This window comes from Amphiprion ocellaris, chromosome 15, assembly GCF_022539595.1.
Source record: "Amphiprion ocellaris isolate individual 3 ecotype Okinawa chromosome 15, ASM2253959v1, whole genome shotgun sequence".
Lineage (NCBI taxonomy): Eukaryota > Metazoa > Chordata > Actinopteri > Pomacentridae > Amphiprion > Amphiprion ocellaris.
In genome coordinates this window covers 779,424-800,394 of record NC_072780.1, presented here as the reverse complement: position 1 = coordinate 800,394, position 20,971 = coordinate 779,424, and the positions used below count along the sequence as shown (strand labels likewise).

The 20,971-nt window shown below is 40.0% G+C and overlaps 1 protein-coding gene across 2 annotated transcripts in view; it reads left to right on the top strand.

Moving 5' to 3' along the window:
* Nucleotides 1-20,971, top strand: part of clcn1a (chloride channel, voltage-sensitive 1a) — a 59,219-nt gene that overhangs the window by 25,534 nt on the left and 12,714 nt on the right. For both annotated transcript variants that reach the window (XM_035947844.2, XM_035947843.2), the window contains 8 exons: nt 7,820-7,889; nt 10,169-10,279; nt 11,450-11,663; nt 12,945-13,078; nt 13,160-13,251; nt 16,764-16,856; nt 17,025-17,112; nt 18,999-19,081. In XM_035947844.2, coding sequence (XP_035803737.2) covers nt 7,820-7,889; nt 10,169-10,279; nt 11,450-11,663; nt 12,945-13,078; nt 13,160-13,251; nt 16,764-16,856; nt 17,025-17,112; nt 18,999-19,081 — 885 coding nt within the window. The remainder of the gene's footprint in view (nt 1-7,819; nt 7,890-10,168; nt 10,280-11,449; nt 11,664-12,944; nt 13,079-13,159; nt 13,252-16,763; nt 16,857-17,024; nt 17,113-18,998; nt 19,082-20,971) is intronic.

The window sequence follows — 20,971 nt, the reverse complement described above, 5'->3', positions numbered from 1 at the left end:
TATTCTGTCGCATGTACTTATATACATTAACAGAACAAGACTGAAGTTGTGCCAAAGGCAATGTGTCATATTTTTCTTTATTTCGTATGTACCTCAGGGGTACTGACATTTTTTGGTGCTTAATACTATTTAATGGGTTTTGTACAATGATTCAATCAAGCAAGATACCAACTAAAGCATCGGTTTGATTTGAATCTTAATAAAACACAAACCCGTCTCCAAAACTCAAAGCTTTTCTTGGAGTCAAGGGTCAGCCTTGCTTGAGTTAAGCCTCATGCTTCTCATACTGTTTTGCTTCCCTGTCAGTCTGTCCACCCGCAATACCATTCTTCATTTAGAAATGATTTGACAAGAGCTTCAGAGTTCAAGTGTATGTATGAAAAACAGACAGACAGAGTCTGGTCTGTAAATACTCTGAGTCCTGACGTGCTTACAGCTGGCTGCTGCAGAAAACAGCACCAAGCTGTCGCTGCCTCCTGTTTGGTGAGAAGCTGTGGCTTTTCAAGAGCTCTCAGACAGCAGTGAAGAGGTGGGAGAGTGTGAAAGCAGATTACTTCCTTACTAAATACAAAACCAAAATTTCTAGGGCTGCATGGGAGTCATGTGGCAAAAAGTTGATTCATGCTCGTCTTTCTCAACATAGTCCTGTTGGACTTTAAAGAGCCCATATTCTGCTTTTTGTCTTTCCCTTTTCATTAGTGTTGTAGCTTTTTGTGCTTGTAAAAGGACTGCAAATATACAGACTGCACCAAAGGGAGTTATTCATTCCCACAGAAAGCACTGCTCCTTACCTGCCTGAAACACCTCATGTGAAGTTTCAGCTTTTTATCGGTAACTTATCGACATCACCATGTAATAGATTTGATATCGCCTGCCTAGCAGTAGTTTGGCCACACCCTCTAAGGGGGTGAAAAAGACCAAAGATTTAATGCAGCGTTTCAGAAACAGAGTGAGAAGAGGCGCATCAAAATCATACAGCATGAGAATAATGCTGTTTTTTAACGGTAAAGCATATGAAAATATTTTCATGGACCTCAAAAATACAGTTCTATACCTGTACGTTTTTGCTCAGTAAAGCCACAATGATTTTGCAATAAATGTATTTTTCTCCAGCAAGAAGAACCTCTGTCATGGAATTCCAGCAGGAGACAAATTAGCGCAAAGCACACATTAAACATGAATCAGTTAATTAAAATTTTTATTGAAAAAATCTTTTTAAAATTTACATATTTTTGATTTCAAAAAAGCCCTAGTTTCCTAGTTTTTCCTGGATCCACTCTCAAGGAAAATGCAGTTCTCATCATATCTAACTTGAAATCTATAAAATCAGTTTGCCTTATTAGTGTTAACCTCAGTCTGTTTTTATGCGCTGGCTAAAGTCAAATTAAGCAGAAATGCCCTATAGATAATCGCATCAACAGGATATTAAAACCTGTCACTCAGCATAACACACTGCATTGGTTTAGTCATGGTGCTGCTCAGTTGAGCGGAGCGGCTCCCTGTGGTGAAAACTTAATTCACCCAAAACTGAGAGCAGCTGGCTGCAAATACTCTTCTCACAACACACACACTCTCTCACGCTGCATTTTTCTGCTTTTCAGTCAACTTCTGCTGTTGGCAGCATCTCTCTAGTACAGCCTCAAACACACCCTCTGGATCTGCTGCTCTCAAAAGTGTTCATCCTCCTCTTTTCTGCTGTTTCCCTCTCTGCACCTTTGTCCTATACCTGAATAGACTTTCTGTCTTTGTCTACTTAAAAACATAGACAAAAAAGAGAGACCGGACAAAATTCATTAGATAAGGGGTGGGTGTGTGTATATAAGTATGCTATGTATATATTTATATACATACGTACATACATGGAGGAAAAAAGGGAAGAATGTTGGACATGTTTAACATATATACTACGTTAAACATGTCCAACATTTTTCTCTTTCCCACATGTATTCCCAACACTGGAAAAAAAGACTTGACATGTTCTATATATTTTACTAATTAAATTTTTATTTTTTTTCCATGCTTGTTTCTTCTCTATGTAAACACAGCCTGCAGTTCAGCTGAAAAGCCCCTGAATTTTTGTTATCTCACTGTTCTCCACAGCTGAGTCAATAATAGCTTTACGATTTGACAGAAGAAGGCAGAATTTTTTTTTTTTTTTTTACAAAATGTGGTTAGAGCAAACCCTTCATTTTTGGCAAATTTTTAAATGTGTGTCTGTCAGAGAGTTGAAAATCTGATGATTCTTCCTGTTTATATACAAGAGATAAATTATTATATATATTAATGCAAAGAGGATTTTTTTGATTGACATAGGCTCAATCATTTGTTGCAACAGTGATTCTGATGTGTTATTAATTTTTAATGCAGTGAGGGCAGTGTTTCAAAAAAATATCTCGAGACTTAAGAGGACAAAGACATTGTCAAAAAAGGTCCATAAATTATCATTTTCTTGCATTATTTCATTATTTCATGCTGTAAAGGCACTGGGATATAGCAGTTTTAATGGGTTTCAATAGGGGCATTTTTGTCCTGAAGGTCCTGAGTTTAACCTTTTCGTGTGCGCAGTATTGTTTAGGAGCTGAGGTTGAAATTCCCAACTAAGGAACTCAGGAACCTCCGTCCCCAGGTGAGCCAGTATCTGGATCCACTGCAGTTCGCCTACCAACCGAACATTGTAGTGGATGATGCAGTGGTCTACCTGCTGCACAGATCACTGACTCACCTGGAGAAACCCAGCAGCACTGTGAGGGTCATGTTCTTTGACTTCTCCAGTGCTTTCAACACCATCCAGCCTTCTCTGCTTAGGGTGAAGCTTGAAGGAGCGGGAGTAGACTGTCACCTGGCTGCTTGGACCATCGACTACCTCACCAACAGACCACAGTACGTGAGGCTTCAGGACTGTGTGTCTGATGTGGTAGTCAGCAGCATGGGGGCCCCACAGGGGACAGTGCTCTCCCCCTTTCTCTTCACCCTGTACACATCGGACTTCCACTACAACTCTGGGAGCTGTCACCTCCAGAAGTTCTCCGATGATACAGCCATTGTTGGGTGCGTATCTGAAGGGGACGAGCGGGAGTACAGGATGGTCATCTCTGACTTTGTGGACTGGTGTGAGCAAAACCATCTGCAGCTCAACGCCAGTAAGACGAAGGAGATGATCGTGGACTTCAGCAGGAGGAGGACATCCCAGACTGAACCGGTGAACATCCAGGGTTTGGACATTGACATGGTGGACACATACAAATACCTGGGTGTTCACCTCAATAATAAACTGGACTGGACACACAATACAGAGGTCCTGTACAAGAAGGGCCAAAGTCGTCTCCACCTGCTGAGGAGACTGAGGTCCTTTGGAGTGTGCAGGACTCTGCTCAGGACATTCTACGACTCTGTGGTAGCGTCTGCTATTTTCTATGCAGTGGTCTGCTGGGGAGCAGGGAGCACTGAAAGGGACAGAAAGAGACTAAACAGAAGGTCAGGAGGAGGTTCTGTCCTGGACTGTTCCCTGGACTCCATAGAGGAGGTGGGTGAGAGGAGGATGTTGTCAAAGCTCACATCCATCATGGACAATCCCTCTCACCCACTGCATGACACTGTGGGGTCTTTAAGCAGCTCCTTCAGCAGCAGACTAAGACATCCACCCTGCAAGAAAGAGCGCTATCGCAGGTCCTTCATTCCATCTGCTGTAAGACTTTACAACATCAGCATCACTGGCTGATGTTAACATAAACTGGACTATATCATTACCACCCCAAACCATAAAATTTGCACAGACATTATTGCACTGCTACATCTTTGCACTTTTTAAACTTATTTTTTTAAGCCACTTTATACTGTCATTGTCTTACAGTGTGTCAATACTGTACTATTTCATCCTCATCTCTCATCCCTGTACATGTTGTAAATATTATTACTACTTGTCTATTATTATTTTATTCCTATTACTACGTCTATTGCTACATAAGCTGCTGTAACAATGTGAATTTCCCCTGGCGTGGGGAGAAATAAAGGACTTATCTTATCTAAAATATAGACGGCTTTATCAAAATGCATGTTGTATGCATTAAATACAGGCAAAATTAGCAAAAAAAAAAAAAAATCACAGATTTAAAGAACAAAAATGTCTCTAAAGTCTCACAAGAGTTAAACATCCCTAAAGCACTTGTTTATTTCCTGTCTGACTTTTTTCGCTATATTTCTCTGCAATATTGTAGCATTTAGATGTTGATGTCAGTTTTGGACTGTAATAGTTTTTATTTCCATCTCTCTCTCTTTATCAAAGATAAACATGCATGTGGACTTCTTCTCTTGATCTCCATCTCTCTGTTAAACACTGAAGCTAACTCTGTTTCAGTGTTGCTACTCCCATCTGTCTCAGGGTTTGTGTCACTTGTAAGAGTATGTTCTGAATGCCACTGTGTTTTTATGTGTGAGACTGTGTTTTTTAGTTGTGTATCTGGCTGATTGTGTGTGACTGTCAGGAATAGAAGTGAGAAGAAGACTGAGCGCAGTCATCAGGATAGCAGCCACCCTGTGAGAGACGTGCTAATGAGTTTTTATCTTGTTCCACAGTAATTAAGTTCTCAAATGATGATGAAAAATGATGTCTAGAATCGTAATGTGGGCTGGTAAAATGCTAATGTAGCATCTCTTGCCAGTCCTTCCACATCAGAGTGAGAAAGCCCAGCATGTGATGTCTGTGCAGGGATGCTGGTGGAAACACACTTCCACCCACCCACACACACACACAAAAAATCCCGAGCTTGTCTAAAGGTAATCATTATCGCTGATGAGCTCTCTGCAGCCATGTACAGAGCATATTATTAGGCAAGCTATTTTGAAGTTACATTCTGATGAATGTAGAGATTGTTTGGACACAAACAGTGTGAGTGGCATTAGAGCTGAGCTTTAGTTCACCCTGCAGAGGAGTTTGCACATTTGATGATTTCACCCTCTCACACAGTCACACATTCAGCTGTCAATGCCCAGTACAGCGACATCTTCTGCAGCTTCACCAGAGCAGCTGTTGATTAAGTGCCTTGCTCAAGGACACCCAGGGGTGATTGGGTCCCCTCCCCCGCTGCACACACAAGCACGCATTTTCCAGATACTCCACTTCTGTAGCTCATCAAGCCGTGGCCAAATACGAAGACATGTTTTTTTTCTTCGACTGCAATGCAAACATTAAGACAATGAGGGCTCAAAAGGGCGCTGGGACCTTACATCACTGCGGTTGCTATGCAACACAACATCTTAGGAGTGATCTAATTAGTATTAGGTGGGTAACCTGCAGCAACAAAGGAGTCATTATTAAAAATGAAAACAGAATAGAGAAAAATGGCTGTCAACCTGTTTGATCATGAAAGGGAAGATGGGATGGAGTCTTGCTGTGTTCTTGACTGTGGAGCACTTTGACTGACTTGTTCCACTTTGAACTGATTGAATATTGAATTCAGACACAAGCTTCAACCGTATTGTCACACTAGTCGAGAATTAAAGATATGTATCATCTAAAGAATGCAACCAAATGCCTGAATACATATATAGTTAATGTAAGAATTATTCATACACATGACAGATTTTAATTTCTGCAACATTTTGTTTGACCAATAGATTTCTACTGGTTTGAAATGACAGAAACAGGTGAAAAAAAGACATGCTAACAATGTTTGTTTACTATGCTTTTTTTTTTTTTTTTTAACATTTTTACTAAACTGCCATATCCACGGATATTCAGAACCTTTGAAAATTTTGCATTAAGTTTTGAAAAAGCACTTCTATACCATTTCAAATAGTAGAACTGCTACCTACTGTGTTCTAAAGCATTAATGATACACTGTAAACCAGGAATGGCTGATGCAGTAGCTTCCTAGTCACTTTCTGGTCAAGTGCAAGTCGAGGCTAAATCCAAAGAGCTTTGTGAGTTGGCTACTAGGTTCCATCACTGAGAGAGAGCTGCACATTGTGGCTCCCCACAAGACAGAGATCAGCTCTAACGTGTGTGTTTTCAAAAGTACAATGACCTCCACACTGTAAACAATCTCAAAGGGTGTGGTAGGAAACCAAAAGAGACCCCTTCATTTGCAATTATGGTAGATGCCGGGACGAATACCAGGATCTTCATCAAGGACATCTTGACGAAGTAGAACTCCACTTCTCCAAGACAGTAAGACCAAAAGCTCACCTGGACAAAGAAGAAAGCTTTTAAACATCAGTTCTGTGGTAAAATGAGAATAAATGGAGGGACAAAAGATAAGAGAAACATGCAGTCTTAAGAACACTATATCCACAGTCAAACGTGGTGGTGAGAATGTGATGCGTTACCATGTTTTTCAGAAGATGGACAACCTTGTCTAAGTAAACACAATCATGAGAAAAGAAACAACATTAAGATTGTGGAGGAAAACATCAGGCAGCCAAGAGAATACTTGACCTTAAACAACAGTGGATCTTTGAACAAGACAATGAAACATACAGTTGAAGTGAGAGTCAGACCTGAATCTTACCGAGAATCTGTGGAGGAGACTGAAGACTAGAGGGATTCCAACCTTAACGACCTGGAGATCCTCACCAAACATGAGTAGTTCATTATCCCAGCCTCTGGAAGGCGCTACAGATGTATTAAAGCGAGGACAAACGGACTTAAAACAGTTTCTTTCTGAGAGCCATCACCACCCTTAACTCTCACAGGTCTCACACAAAGCCAACAACATAGTGCATCTGTGCAATATACACCACTGTCTCATTCACTCCTATTTATATTCACTTCGTTATTTATCTCCGTTATTTATACTGTATATATGTAAATAGACTGTTTTTGCACTACTTTAAGATTTCCTTGCACTGTAAAGGAGAAGCTCTGCAATCTCGTTATACATTGTATAATGACAATAAAGAATATTCTATTCTATTCTATTCCGGCGAACTGAGACACCGGATGTCTGAGACGGAAGAAGATGGGCTACACGCATACACACACACATTTGGACTCATGAACTGAGGACTGAGCTAAACATTCGCACAGACATTCCCATATCCCCCTCCCCCCCGCCTCCACAAGCTTTCCTCACTATACACAGGAGCCAGGAATCCGTGCAGTAATTTGCTGCACAGGAACCAGCTAACTGTGTGGTGCTCCCCCCTCCACCACCCCACATCCTTATCCCAACTATCCTTGTCTAACGTCATGCTTTGCCTGTTGCGGGTTTGTTTTTTTAGGTTCCTTCTCAAATTGAATTTCCCAACATTGGAGGTTTCATTTGGTACAACTAGCCTTTTTTTTTCTTTTACCCTCTGCTATCCCTACCCAGATCCCTACATGTCCTTTTTCTTTTTTTCTTCAAGAAAGGTGCGTGCAGCACTGCACAGCAGCCGGAGCTGTCATTGGCAGGGCAGCTCGAATGAAATTTCGTTGTATATGAAAATGTGCAATGACCAATAAAGATTGATTGATTGATTGATTGATTGATTGATTGATTGATTCTAAATACGGAAAGAGTGTTGGCAAGGATGAGAACCATTTAATTGCAGTGGTGGCAAACAGGACTTAGCCAATGACTGAAATGGTATAGATAATTTTGGACATGGAATTTATTAGTACAAATTAAAACATAGAAATTGTTCAAATGTATCATAAATATCTCTAACACAAGTCTTGCTGTCTTTTGTCACTTGTTTAAGTCATTTTTAGTCACAAGAAACCTGTTGGTCACATGAAATTTCACCAGATAACTAAAATCTCTGATGGTTTTTATTTGTTTTCGCGGATTTAGTCGACCAATTGGAATAAACAATGTTAAATGTTTCTTCTTTCCGGCAGTTCTGGATGTCTGCAGTGGCCACCACCATGCCCATTCCATCTGGGGCCTTCATGCCTGTCTTCATACTCGGTGAGCAAAAACACATTGAGCCTAAAGATAGTTAGAACTGCCTGAGCCTGGCTAAAATGATATTCCTGATTATTCAGGTGTAAAGTGTCTGATGATTACTAATAACTGGTTTGTACTCATTAAGAAAAACATTAGTGGCCTATTTTTGCACGTTGTCAGAGGTCTTTTGAATGTTTTAACCTTAAGCTTTAATTAGAAAATGTTGTTTTCTTTCTTCAGTTAGTTCTGCCTCATCAGACTAATTTATTTTCCCCAATCTTCTTGTTTCACTAACTTTCATTTAGAATTTTCAGCTCTTATTATTCATCTTAATGTTTAAGGAACCAGTGTTTGTGCAACAGTTTGCAGTTCATCTCTTGTTTTTGTTTTGTCAAGCGTTTGTAGTATGACCTTTAATAGTTCTTCACTTTAAAATATTCATTGTTCCCGGCCGTAAACATCTTCAGATGAATACATTTAGCTCCAGATCTTCCTCTTCTCTAGCGGGGGGTGCTGATCTCTATAATTTCCAAGGGTCACCAGATGGTTGTGGAGGAAAAAAAATAAACATGCTAAAAATGAAATGCCGTATTTAGATTGGGGAGTCGTTTTTACATCGTGTTATCTGTACCAGTGACCTTAACCTTCGTATATATTTTATTGAGTGTGTTTGAGAGCGTTTGAATGTGTGTGTGCATATGAAAAAACATGGCAAACATTAATAACACTTTCATTTAGGTGCTTTTGTATCACAGTATCATCCTAAACCAAGCAGCTATAGTCAGTTTTAGTAGCTAGTGCATAACTGTGGAGTGATGGCTTCCAGCTCAAGATTCAGGCCAGCAGGAGATGCTCACGGTGGGTCACCTGAAAGTCCAACAGAAGCACCATCAACTCAGGAACACAAGTCATCAGCATTTCAGGAAAGCCTTGAGCTTCCAACAAGCTTCTGAAATATCAGCACGACTTTTTATGATTTGGCTCTACATGCAAAAGCACCGAGGAATATCAAGTGTGCTACTCACACATGAAAGCATAAAACCAGTTAAACTAAAGAGTCATTTGGATACACCTCACGTCAACGGATCCTTAAAGTTTTTGTTGGTGTAAGAAAAGTCAAAACTCTGAACGTTACTAAGAAGCTGAATAAGTGGTGTCATCTGTCCATTGATCTTTTTTTCATTACTACATTCATAACTGTATCTACACAGCCACCCCCTCATTTCAAATATTTAATCATTTTACTGCACAAACACTTGCTGCTCAGCTGGAGGCCTGACAGTAGTTATGTGCCAAAATATCAAGACACCAGAAAGAATTAAACCACTTATGTAGCTTTAACATATAGCGCCTATCTATACATTACTTCTGACCAGATACAGTCCAGTCCATAAATATTTGGACATTGACACAATTTTCAGCATTTCAGCTCTGTACACGACTACAATGGGTTTGAAATGAAACAATGATGACGATGATTTTTCAGCCTAATGATGACTTGCTTCACTGATAATGACAGCTCTTTTTTACTTCATATTGAGAATTGACCTCACCAGATTCCAAATGCAAATACCACACTTGAAATGAACTCTCAGCCTTTTATCTTCTTCTTGTAAATGAAATATTGAGGGAATAACACACACATGGCCATGGAACAGCTGAAAAGTCAACTGTCCAATTACTTTTGGTCCCTTAAAAAGGTATAGGGCACATATAAAATGTGTTGTAATGCCTCCACCATTCGCCTGATTTGGATGTTAATACCTTCAAATTAAAGCTGAAAATCTGCACTTAAAGCACATCTTCATTGTTTAATTTCAAATCCAGCGTTGTGGTGTACAGAGCCGAAATACAGAAAGTTGTGTCACTGTCCAAATATTTATGGACCTGACCATACACCTCTTCATGGCAGTGTTTTTCCTTGAAGGCATTTGTAACTTTCAGCAGTATAATGGTCACAGCAAAATTTGTTCAGGAATGATCTGAGAAGCATTAGCAGATTGTTAAAAGTGTTGACTTGGCCTTAAAATTCACCAGATCTCAGTCCAATTGAGCATCTGCTGATGAAAGAATGATCCGTGGATGCCCCACCTCGTAACTTTCAGGGAGTATTTACTGCTAACATCTTACTGCCTGATAATACAGGACACCTTTAGAACGCTGGTGAAATCCAGGCCTCAACGGCTCAGAGCTATTTTAGGAGCACATGGGGAACGTGCACAGTGTGTTTTGCATCAAGATGTTGAATCCAACCACATTATTAAGGTCTTCATTTAAGCATTAACTTATCTCTCATCCAGGTGCTGCGTTCGGCAGGCTGGTTGGGGAGATCATGGCCACCCTGTTTCCTCATGGGATTGTGTTTGATGGTATCCTCTACCGCATCATCCCTGGAGGGTACGCAGTCATTGGTTAGTCACCTGTTCCTCCTCTTAGCCGTCATCCCTCTCCTTTGTATTAGCACGTTTTGTCACAGTTTTTACAGTTTTACTTAATCTTCGTCCATCCTCCAGTTAGGAGTAAATAAATCTGAGAGCCAAAGACTCAACTGTTCATGATGTGATCAAACTATATGTTCTCAAAATATACAATCAGACGTCATCATCACAGATCATCAGCAATCAGTTTAGCATATTTTAAACCTCATGTCTTCAAAGTCTTACTGTCAGGCTGTCCACCTCACCCCTCACACCTCTCATCTTCCTCCCTATCCTCCTCTTTCTCCCCCGTTATCTGTCAACTTCCTGGACCTTCAGCTTGTCAGGAGTGGTCAAGTGTCCTCTTCCTTCTCTCCTGTCACTTCTCTCATCTTCTTTCTCCTCCAACTTCTCCTCCTGTCAACCTCTCTGGCCCTCCAGTCATCACTCGTTGTCAAGTTGTCCTCCCCACCTAATCTTCCTCACCTCCCTCCCTCCCTCCCTCGCTCCTCCTTTGTCATCCTCTCCTTCCTCCTCCTCTTCCTCCTCTCCATCAGAGCATGTGGTCGCTTTGCTCTGACAGTTAAATGTCACCGTGGGTTTGCTCTGCTGTCCTCACCTCAGCCACTGACCCAGAAACGTGGCCTTCCCTCAATCCCCCTCCTGTTGCCCTACAAAGCCCATCCCTCCTCTTTCTCCCTTCATCCCTTAGTCCTTTCTCTTTTATCCTTCTCTCTCTGCTGGTATTTTTATGTTGTGTGCTTCCTATAACCCCTCACACATCTTCTCATTAATCAGTTTCTGTGTCAGGACACTTTCATGGGACTTTCCTCTTCGTCTCACTGCTTTTCCTTGTATCAGTCCTTTCTTTCTCCCCCTTTCCTCATTCATTTTCTTTCTTTCTTTTTGGTCTTTTTTGTCATTCCTATTAACCAGTTTTTCCCGTCCTCCCCTCTTTCCTCTTTGCCACCATCTTCCCTTCGTCCTGCTTTCTAACTCCTTTTCCTGTCTTCCTGTTTGTTCTAACTTTTGTCCACCTCCTCCTCCACTTTCCATTCACTCCTCAATCTGCTTTTTTCCTTGCTATTCATCCCCCCTTCTCACCATCCTTCCTTCCCTTTGCCATCTCTCCATCCTCCCCTCATCATCCCATTTCTCTGACAGGAGCGGCAGCATTGACCGGGGCTGTGACTCACACCGTGTCCACAGCGGTTATCTGCTTTGAGCTGACAGGTCAGATCTCCCACATTCTGCCCATGATGGTGGCAGTAATCCTGGCCAACATGGTGGCCCAGGGCCTGCAACCCTCCCTGTACGACTCCATCATCCAGGTCAAGAAGCTCCCATACCTGCCGGAGCTCGGCTTCGGACACATTAGGTTTGTATTAATTTGCAAACACCAGATGTGGAAGACAAGGTTTTTCTCTGCTGGTTCGCTTTGGTTGAATTTTTAGAGCAACACTTTCCCGTACTGTATTTGCATCTCCTCAACTAGGGATATTAATGATTACCAGTTGATCAACTAACACACATGAAAAATATAATAGCTGATAAGACAAGAAGCAGGACATGCAGTTTAACCTTTTAAACTGCAAATACTTTTTGCTCCAGTCACATTTTTTTCTCAGTGTGGGCTCATTTTTCACTGCAATTAAAAGGTATGCACATCTACGGAGAGAACTAAAGATGTGATAGTTAGAACACCATAAATCATAAAAAAAATTAAAGAAAATTTTAATTTCTTTGGCTGTTAATTAAAAAAAAAAATTTAAATAAACTCACAATCACCATCTTCAGCATTTTTCCAAGTGCCTCAGCGTGTTACACTCTGGGAAAAAAAAAACAAAACTTTTGACCACAGCTGTGCTCTGAATACTTATATACATTTTAGAAAAGGCAGTAAATACTGACAGATTTCCTCCACTGATAAAACTGTTGGAACGCTATTTGTGGACATCTGTTGCTGTTTAATGTCCAATTCAGTAACCTTGTGTTTGTTTTATCTGTTTTTCAAATTTCTAATGTAGCCAAGCAAATTATTTACTGAACATTTAGTGGCATTGGTTTAAAACAGTTTTATCAGCATATGGAAAAACATCCGCTGTGTTTCTTCATTTCAACCGTTAATCGATTACTGATTGTTAACGTGGCTGAATAGCGGTTAAGGGAACTGGTTAAAACTTGCATCCATATCCACAGATTTAATCTGATGCTCTCTATGAATAGAAAAATCTGGATAAAAACATCTGGACTGAATTGTGACACTTTTTAAACAACATTATCAGAGATGTAATTGAGAAAGTCCCAGTGTTTGACGTGAAAAACTTCACACTGAGTTACCAAAAAACATTAAATAGCGTCTTTTTTAATAATTTAATATAGGGCACAAGAAGAATAGAAATTATGTCAGGAAGCAAGTGACAAGAATTATGTGTTATAATTACTGTATAAAGGAACTCTGAGATGCAGAGGTTAGGGTTAGGGCTGTGTCTCAAATATCTCCTTTGCATATGCAGTTAATGATGAATGTTCATTTGCTTATACTGTGTTTTTTGAGACTTTGTGTTTGTTTGTAAGCATGATTTGCACATATTTCTTAAAACTTAGTGTTTACAAGTAGTTTCAGTTCTTGCCATGTCTTTGTGTTTTCTCTCCACAGCCAATATAACATCTTTGTGGAAGACATCATGGTGACCAAGGTGAAATTTATATCCTCCCAGTCCACATATCGAGAAGTCAAACTCCTGCTGGACTCCTCCTCACTCAAATCAATCCCCCTGGTCGACTCAAAAGGTACAAGATATTTACTGTATATGAAGAATATTTCTATCATAGTATCAATAAACTCATTGAAACTTTTAATCCTGCCTCCAGATTCCATGATCCTATTGGGCAGCATCGACAGGTTGGAGCTTCTGGCGCTCTGTGATTGGTGGTTGTCTCCAGAGAGAAGGCTGCTGATGCAGGTGAGGACTGTAACAGAGCACACTTAGACACAATCCCAATCTCTACACTGAGGACCAAGGACCAAACTCTCATGAACCATGTCTCCAGACTAACTTTTCCACTGATATCAATGATGCTAGATTATACAGTATGGTAGTTATCAACCTTGCTCGCTGATAGTTGTGTCTCCATCGTGGCATTGATGTAAAGATTGAATGCAACTCAAGATTTGAAATTTGCAAAACATTAAAATCAGAAAATGTTAATTCTTTCACCAGCCTTTTTCCTGCCGTTGTCTCGTGTTGTCACCATAAACTGTGCTCAGGATGAACTGCTCACTTGCTGAATATCTGCTCATTAATAGACACTACTGTTGTGGAGATCTGGATGAAAACAGTCGAGGTGCAACAGTATTTTTGTTTGTAATTTATTAAAGAATAAAAGGAGTAACAATGAATAATAAAGAATAGAAGTGCATAGTGAAGGGCAGAGCTCTGACACCAGGCTCGTGTTCAGAGATCTGACAAAGATTCAAACAACAAATGCAAACTGGTAATCTAATATTTGTCCTTCATACGGCACAGCTTTTCTTTTCTCATCCTCAGCTGTGAAGTCTCACGGTCTTGGTGTTATTCAAGCTTGATGCTGTCACAACCTAATCACATACCATAACAACATAGGGGACAACATATTCACGGTCAGGTCTATTATGTCCTCTGATTAACAGTCATGCCCAGACTTTATTTGTGATTGTCACGCTGCAAATACAGTTCATCCAAGTACAAATTAAATTTTGCTACAACAACTATAATGTTCCCTAAATGTCCCACATGCAGGCTGCTGTAGAGCACAGAGAAACCTTTCATCCTCACGTAGTTACTGCAGCACAGACAGGTGTGACCCGAAATTACTAAAAACTTGAAGCTAAAAGCAATAACACGTGTTTTACTTTATGATCGTCCAGCTGTGTGTGTGTGTGTGTGTGTGTGTGTGTGTGTGTGTGTGTGTGTGTGTGTGTGTGTGTGTGTGTGTGTGTGTGTGTGTGTGTGTGTGTGTGTGTGTGTGTGTGTGTGTGTGTTTGTGTGTGTGTGTGTATCCTCCACAGACACACGTCGTACCATCAAAACATCAATCATTACTAGAATATTCATCATTACGTGTTTTATACATATGTTTTAACTCTGGTCTTTAGTCTAATAGTATTTGCCAGAATTATATCATCTTTTACTTATACCACATCGCAACCAAAAAATATTACCCCTCCCTCTCCACCAGGCTCCTCTGCTTTCATCTAGTTACTAAAATAATCAGCGACAGACTGCTTCATGTCATGAACATGCTAACAGCTAAATGGATTTTCCACGTGAGACATTGTCACATATGATGGAGAGACGTACTGATCCAGTGTAGAAGACAAATGTACTATTTTCAGCCATAATGGCTCCAGGTGCTTCAGTTCATGACGACTGGAAATAGTGTAAAAAGGAGCGATGAGAGACAGATGCTTGGAAGCATCACCTGTAAAACAAAGTGAATCTGGACTCATGTTTCATTCGTAGTTTGATTGTCTGCTCGCTTGATCACCCCCTGCAGCATTTTAATATTTTAACAAACTAAGAAAAGTCAGGAAAGTCTTGAATATCTGTCTGTTGTTTATATGTGTTTGTAGGAAAGTTCACCTTTTACACTCAAACATAACTGGGCTCCACAAAATCAAGATTTTTGGCTCTCTATATGTTTAACAGAAATGGACAAAGTTTTTTTTAGAAATCTACTTTAAGCTGAATTCCAGTGATTTTGACCTTTTCTTTCCTTGTGTAAGATAAGGGTTGGTAATATAATTCTGGCATCGTGATATGTGGAGCTTTGTACATAATGTTTGGGCTGATTTCTGTATGTAAATATTCTTGCAGTATAAATAATGTTCCTGATGCAAAGCTGATTACACTCCCTATGCTAAAGTGTTTACTAGCACCAACCTGAGTATATCACATTTGTGGAGCACTTCACTCCATAAAATAGACAAGTAGAAGACAAGTGTGCAAATGTAATTTTTAATGCAATAAGTGGCTTAATATTTGACCTGAATTGCAGAACAGGTTGTGTTTAATTTAGACTGATTGTGGCAGTAAATTAGGCTGCTTGAGTAGCTCTTAGCTGCAGCTTTTTTTGCCTGTGTAACCACGGAGAGATAGACTGTGATGCCAGACAGTAAAATGTTCCTATATTGAAGTCAGTTCAGTTTTATTTGTGTATCACTATTTCACAACGTAAGTCATCTCAGGTCACTGCACGTAGTCAGGTGAGCACCTTGCAATGTTATATAATAGAGAAAAACACAAAAAATGCAATGGGTGGGTTGACAGTTAAAGGAAGGGAATAAAACATTAGTGTAAAAAAATAAGCATTGCATTAGGTTATGCACATTGTTTGATTTTTAATACTTAACAAATAATGTTGTTATTGATATTGTAATGACATGACTAAAGATGTAAAATGACCTTATATGACTTTATTAAATAAGTACGTACTTATTTCAACAAGAAAAGAACTCAGAGTACAGTACTCGGCCAAGACTGTTCATTCCCTGACCTTGGCCTGAACAAAGGTATGGGTTCTGCATGTGTACGTTATGTACGGATACCGAATCGCCTGACCTAAATATGTAGCGGGCAGCGGGAATTGATGGAGCTTAGAAACACCCCCACAATTTAATCAATTTTTCCTTGTATGATTTCAGATAAGTTGGCAGCGGTGGATTTGTAGTAGGATCGCAATCATATGATCGTCAGCAGGCAGCTGAGGACGCATTCGTGTGTTGTCATAGTTACAGTGACGCTGTGCCGGCCGCTATCTTGCAATGGGAAATCCTTAACAAATCCGTGGATCCAGACAATAAGCCGCATCACTGCCATCATTTTTTTAAAGACTGCATGCCCTTCAAACTATTTTATTCGGTTCTGAAGGTTAAGAAGGAAGGCCTTCATAGCATTGACATGAAAGTAACGTTACTAGTTCAGTAGCAAATGAAAAAGACAGCTAGTAATCCAATTTAAGCCTTGTGATCTCTGCCAAGAGACACTCCAAAATGCTAAATATTTTCTAAAAGTTTTATGTGATTGACTTCTGTCACCTGGCGAAAGACCACGTGGCATAATTCAGTCAAATCAAATGTTGTCTGCAACCTGAGATACCTGGAACACCAAGAGGATGAGTATATTCAGGTTGGAACAGCTCAAAGTACAACTGTAAATGCTTTAATAGACAAAGCAGCTCTTGCAATCTGACTCTTTATACTGTTATCAAGGGAATATTAAACAGCCATATTCTGTATTTCATCTGAACAGCCCAGGAGGAGAAGCATCTTTCTGGTAGATTTGTTAATTGCATTCAAGATGAGTGAGGTAACGCTACTAAAAATAAAGCACAGGTGTTAAAACGGTGTCAGAGCTTAGAGTTTGAATTCCATCTATTTCTGGCAGGGTGACAGCGCTACCTTGTATTAATGTCTTTTTCTTGGATGTGAGTTCAGGGTCGCAGCCTACAGGAGCAGAACCTGCCTCACAAACACAGCTGGGAGTCATTTGCCTTCGTAGATGAGGAGGGAGAGGAGGATGGAGACAAGGTGGGCTTTTCACCATCACCTGTGTGGCACTCTGCCTCAGTTTTAATGCCGCATCAGTTGTTATATTCCAATTTTAGCCTTTGTTGGAATATATTTCCTGTCCAGAACTTTGAACCACTTGTTTTGTTGTATTAACTGTGATTACTTACATGTAGTTGTTGTCTGCAGGGTAGTGCAATGCAGGAGGAGAGGAACGGCCCACTGCCTCCTCCAAAGCCTCAGGAACCTTCTTCAAACCACACTGCTACTGTCCCTGGTGAGTCAAGAGGACCGCTGTGCTTATTTCTGATAGGATTTTACCTTTTTTAATTGGCAGAGGTGTAATACTCCTATATTACCTCAAAAATATACGGTATACAAAAGCCTTGCTGTTGCATTTTGCACCAGCTGCTCCCAGAAGGAGATACTTAAGCAGGAATAAACGATCGTTCCCTAAATGTGAATAAAGAATGGACTCGTTTCTTGAGGTTACTAAAGGACAAAGAGCAGACTTGTTCCAGTTTTCTGTCTTTCTGTTACCTTATTATGAACCCACAAATCCAGTTTCTGTTGAAGTTAAGTGCCACCCCTGCAGCCAGGTTAATGTGGAAATAAATCAAACTGTGGAGAATAATTAGCATTTCAGATCTCTCCTGCTTAGCTCCGTTACACTTGTGGAGTTGAGGCTGGGGAATGAAAGCCTTATGGGGCCTGTCATGGTAATATTGATTCCTTCAGACATGTTTTGCTCACCAGGATGATGTAATAGGATTTATGCTTTGCTATTGCTCCCCCACTTCTCCTCCAAACTGATATGACTAAGCATTTAGTCAGATCCCAGATGGTGTATAAAGCTCTGTTTCTCATATGTGCTAAATAGATTACACAAACACGTCGTACTGGTGCTCATAGGGTCTGAAAGGAAAACCTGTCGGAATTAATCAAATCTTAAGGAACAATGTGATGTTACATGAAATGTAAAACAACCCTAGCAGCATTAATGTTAGTTCAAACATGTAGAAATTCAAGATAAACTCTTTCTGACCCACACATTGTTAGTATTACAATGGACAACATTTCTTTTGTTGGGTTTTAGTGAGTTCAAAGCATCTGAGGAGTCAACTGAATCACCTCGTTCTTTTAGAGATCACACAATGACATTTTGCTAACATTTAAAACTACACAAGTAAAAATCATGTGCATTTTGAAGGTTGGAAGAGGCTCGTGCACTTTGCTGCCATATGTGAGAAATAATTTCCCCATATCTCAACAAAGGGTTGCAAAATTAGTGTGACCATTTAGGTGCAACAAATTTTTGAGAAATATGGCAGGTTCAAACCTTTTGAGAGTTTGAAAGTCATGGTATGTTTAAAAAATTCACCAAAATTATGCCCCTTTTTTTTAGCCAGAATCTGAAAAAAAAAAAAAAAAAAAATGTTGTGATGGTCCTTGAAGTAATCATCTGCTGGAAGATTTAACCTGTTCAGAGCTTAAAACTGTGATGTTTCCAAAAAATCCCCAAAATATGTTTTAATATATAAAACTCTCCAAATGTCTAGATTGAAACAAGTACACTGAAGTTTTGTTGAGAAGTGCTTAAATATAAAGATAACTATGTTTGTGTTTGGGCTAAATTTCACTGTAACATGTTTGTCCATTTCTTTCCGTAACAGTAGTAGAAACTTCCTGACACAAATAGACAAGAAGATTCCTAAAATAGTCAGCTGCACATACACCCTTCTAGCCATTAATTGACTCAATAAAAACCTGTATTTTATTAATTTGTCAGCCTTTCACACAGTTTACCGCAATGACATGAACCTGTTTGTTTGCCCCTGCCCTCAACAGATGTCAAACGATTGCAATTAATAACTGTGCAGGCCTAACAGCAATGAGGGAAGGTTTGGCAGCATGTTCACTGCAAGTTACCAGATGGTGTGTGTGTCTATTGTGGCACAGTAAACTCCTCAGCAGCCTATCGCACACAACAGCAGACAGTCTCCTGGTGAACTGGTATCCAGGCAACCACAATAAGGACTTCTTGGGTTCTTGCAGTCTCTAAAAAAAATCTCCCTTTGCAGTTAGGTTTATGTTCTCCAAAGCTGCATTTGTATAATTTATTGACCTTCACCTGCTGCATTTCCTTCTTCCCTTCTCTCTCAGAAAAAGGTCCTCTGCAGTCTGTGAGGAAAACACTCAGAAACCTCTTCACCTCTAAGAGCAGACCGGCAGAGGGGCAGTCGCAGGTGCGTGTGAATACGTTCTTCTTGTTGTATGTTTTATCCTTTCCTGAGCTTACATGTGTGCATACTTGTGCAAAAGCGACATTAAACATGTCTTACAGCTCTGCTCTGTGTGTCACGTTGGTAACCTTTGTATGTTTCTACATGTCTGTGTGTATAATGTCTTTGTAAACCTCTGTGCCCTTTCCGCCGTTCAACCAACTATTTAGAGATGTCAGGAATGTACCCAGTAGCCAGGAAATTTTCCCATGTGTCATAAACTGTCACAAAGCAAATAACCTCCCATCCTTTTTGGCACAGTCATCCCAAAACCACATCCTCACACTGGTGCTGCTAGAATTTAAATATTTATCCTTTATTTTTATGTATTTTTCCTTGGGTGGATTTTTCATTATGGGATCTGCTTTCTATTCAGGTAGATACATAGTTATCTGATTGACAAAGGCACATGAATACACAACTGCTTCCCTGTCCTCAGACAAACTCCTCGAAGTCGAGCATCTTTCTTTCAACTCTCTCTCATATGGAAATGGGGAAGCCAGATACTGGAGGTAGAGTTATTATATTCAGCTTGGTGTGGCTCACAGGGGAAGCAATACATGTCATCTGCAGGCAAGAGTACCACACTGGAAATAAGCATATGCTTGTAAGCTTGCAAGATTGGAATTTGTTGTGGCATTTGAATTACCAGTCTGATTCTCTATAATGTTTTTGGATTCAATCCTGTGCCACTATGGGGATTGTTTTTACATCAGCCACAATTCCACAGCCCTGAATATCAAATAGACACACAGTGGGACATTGCCACTAGCAATCAAGCCAGACCATGGCTGAATTTTGTCTGTGAATCAGGTTTTTTTCCTCCTTTAAAAACCACTGATAGCAGGTATCCAGACACTGACCTTTTTATCTGGCTGGTATAATAGTGTCAACATCTTGTTAATTCTTGAATGAGTGTAATTACTGTAGCTGCATTGATAAACACTGGAATTTAGAAAATCATCAGCACTGTATTATAAAGAGTTAGCTTGCTGCTTCACAACCGATATATTCTGTGAGTAAGCTGACATTGTATTTGTTGCTTCAAGGACAAAGAGTCAACCTGCCCAGGCAGTGAGTGAATAAATGTGCGAAGCATCACTAATAAATTCAGTTTCACAAAACAGGTCACAGCAGGTTTTGGCCTGAATTTCATCTGCTGCATCCAGTTAACTCCCAGAGCTGCTGAAGGTTGGAGGAAAGGAAACTGGATGGCAGCAGCCTGAATTCAAATGTTTCTTTACTGCAGTTCAAGATTTCATGTCTTATTTTTAAAAGTAAAACAAGCCCAGCAAGTGGAACTTTCTCAGGCTGTATCTGCCTTCATGTCTGCATCATGGCTTCACACAGAAAAGAATTAACAGATTAACTGAAAAGTCTGACTTCGAGACTTCACCAAACGGGAAAAGAATACAGGAAGATAAAGACTAATAAGTGAAAATGTGATTGCACCAGTAATTAGGGGGTTTAGAATAAGTCATAGTGCCACTAATCAGAGCTGCAGAGGCCCCATAGTGCACTACTTGGATAATCTAACTTGCTAAACAGATGGACAGGACTTGGCAGAGCAGTTGTCAGTTGAATTCAAAATTGATGTAACAACTCAGAAAGTGTGAAGAACCGTTCGCAACATCAACCTCTATGAATGACATCCTAGAAAAACGCCCTTTTGCGACACTCAGTTTCCACACTCAGTTTCTGCTGTGGGGTCTGTATTTTTAATCTAGTAAATCTAGATTGTTAGCTTTTAATTTTGGATAGGCACAAATACTTGTTGGCGTAGGTGCTGATTGAGTCAGAGATAGTGTTATTACTGTAAGGCGATACAATTTAGAATCATTTCACATTTAAGTG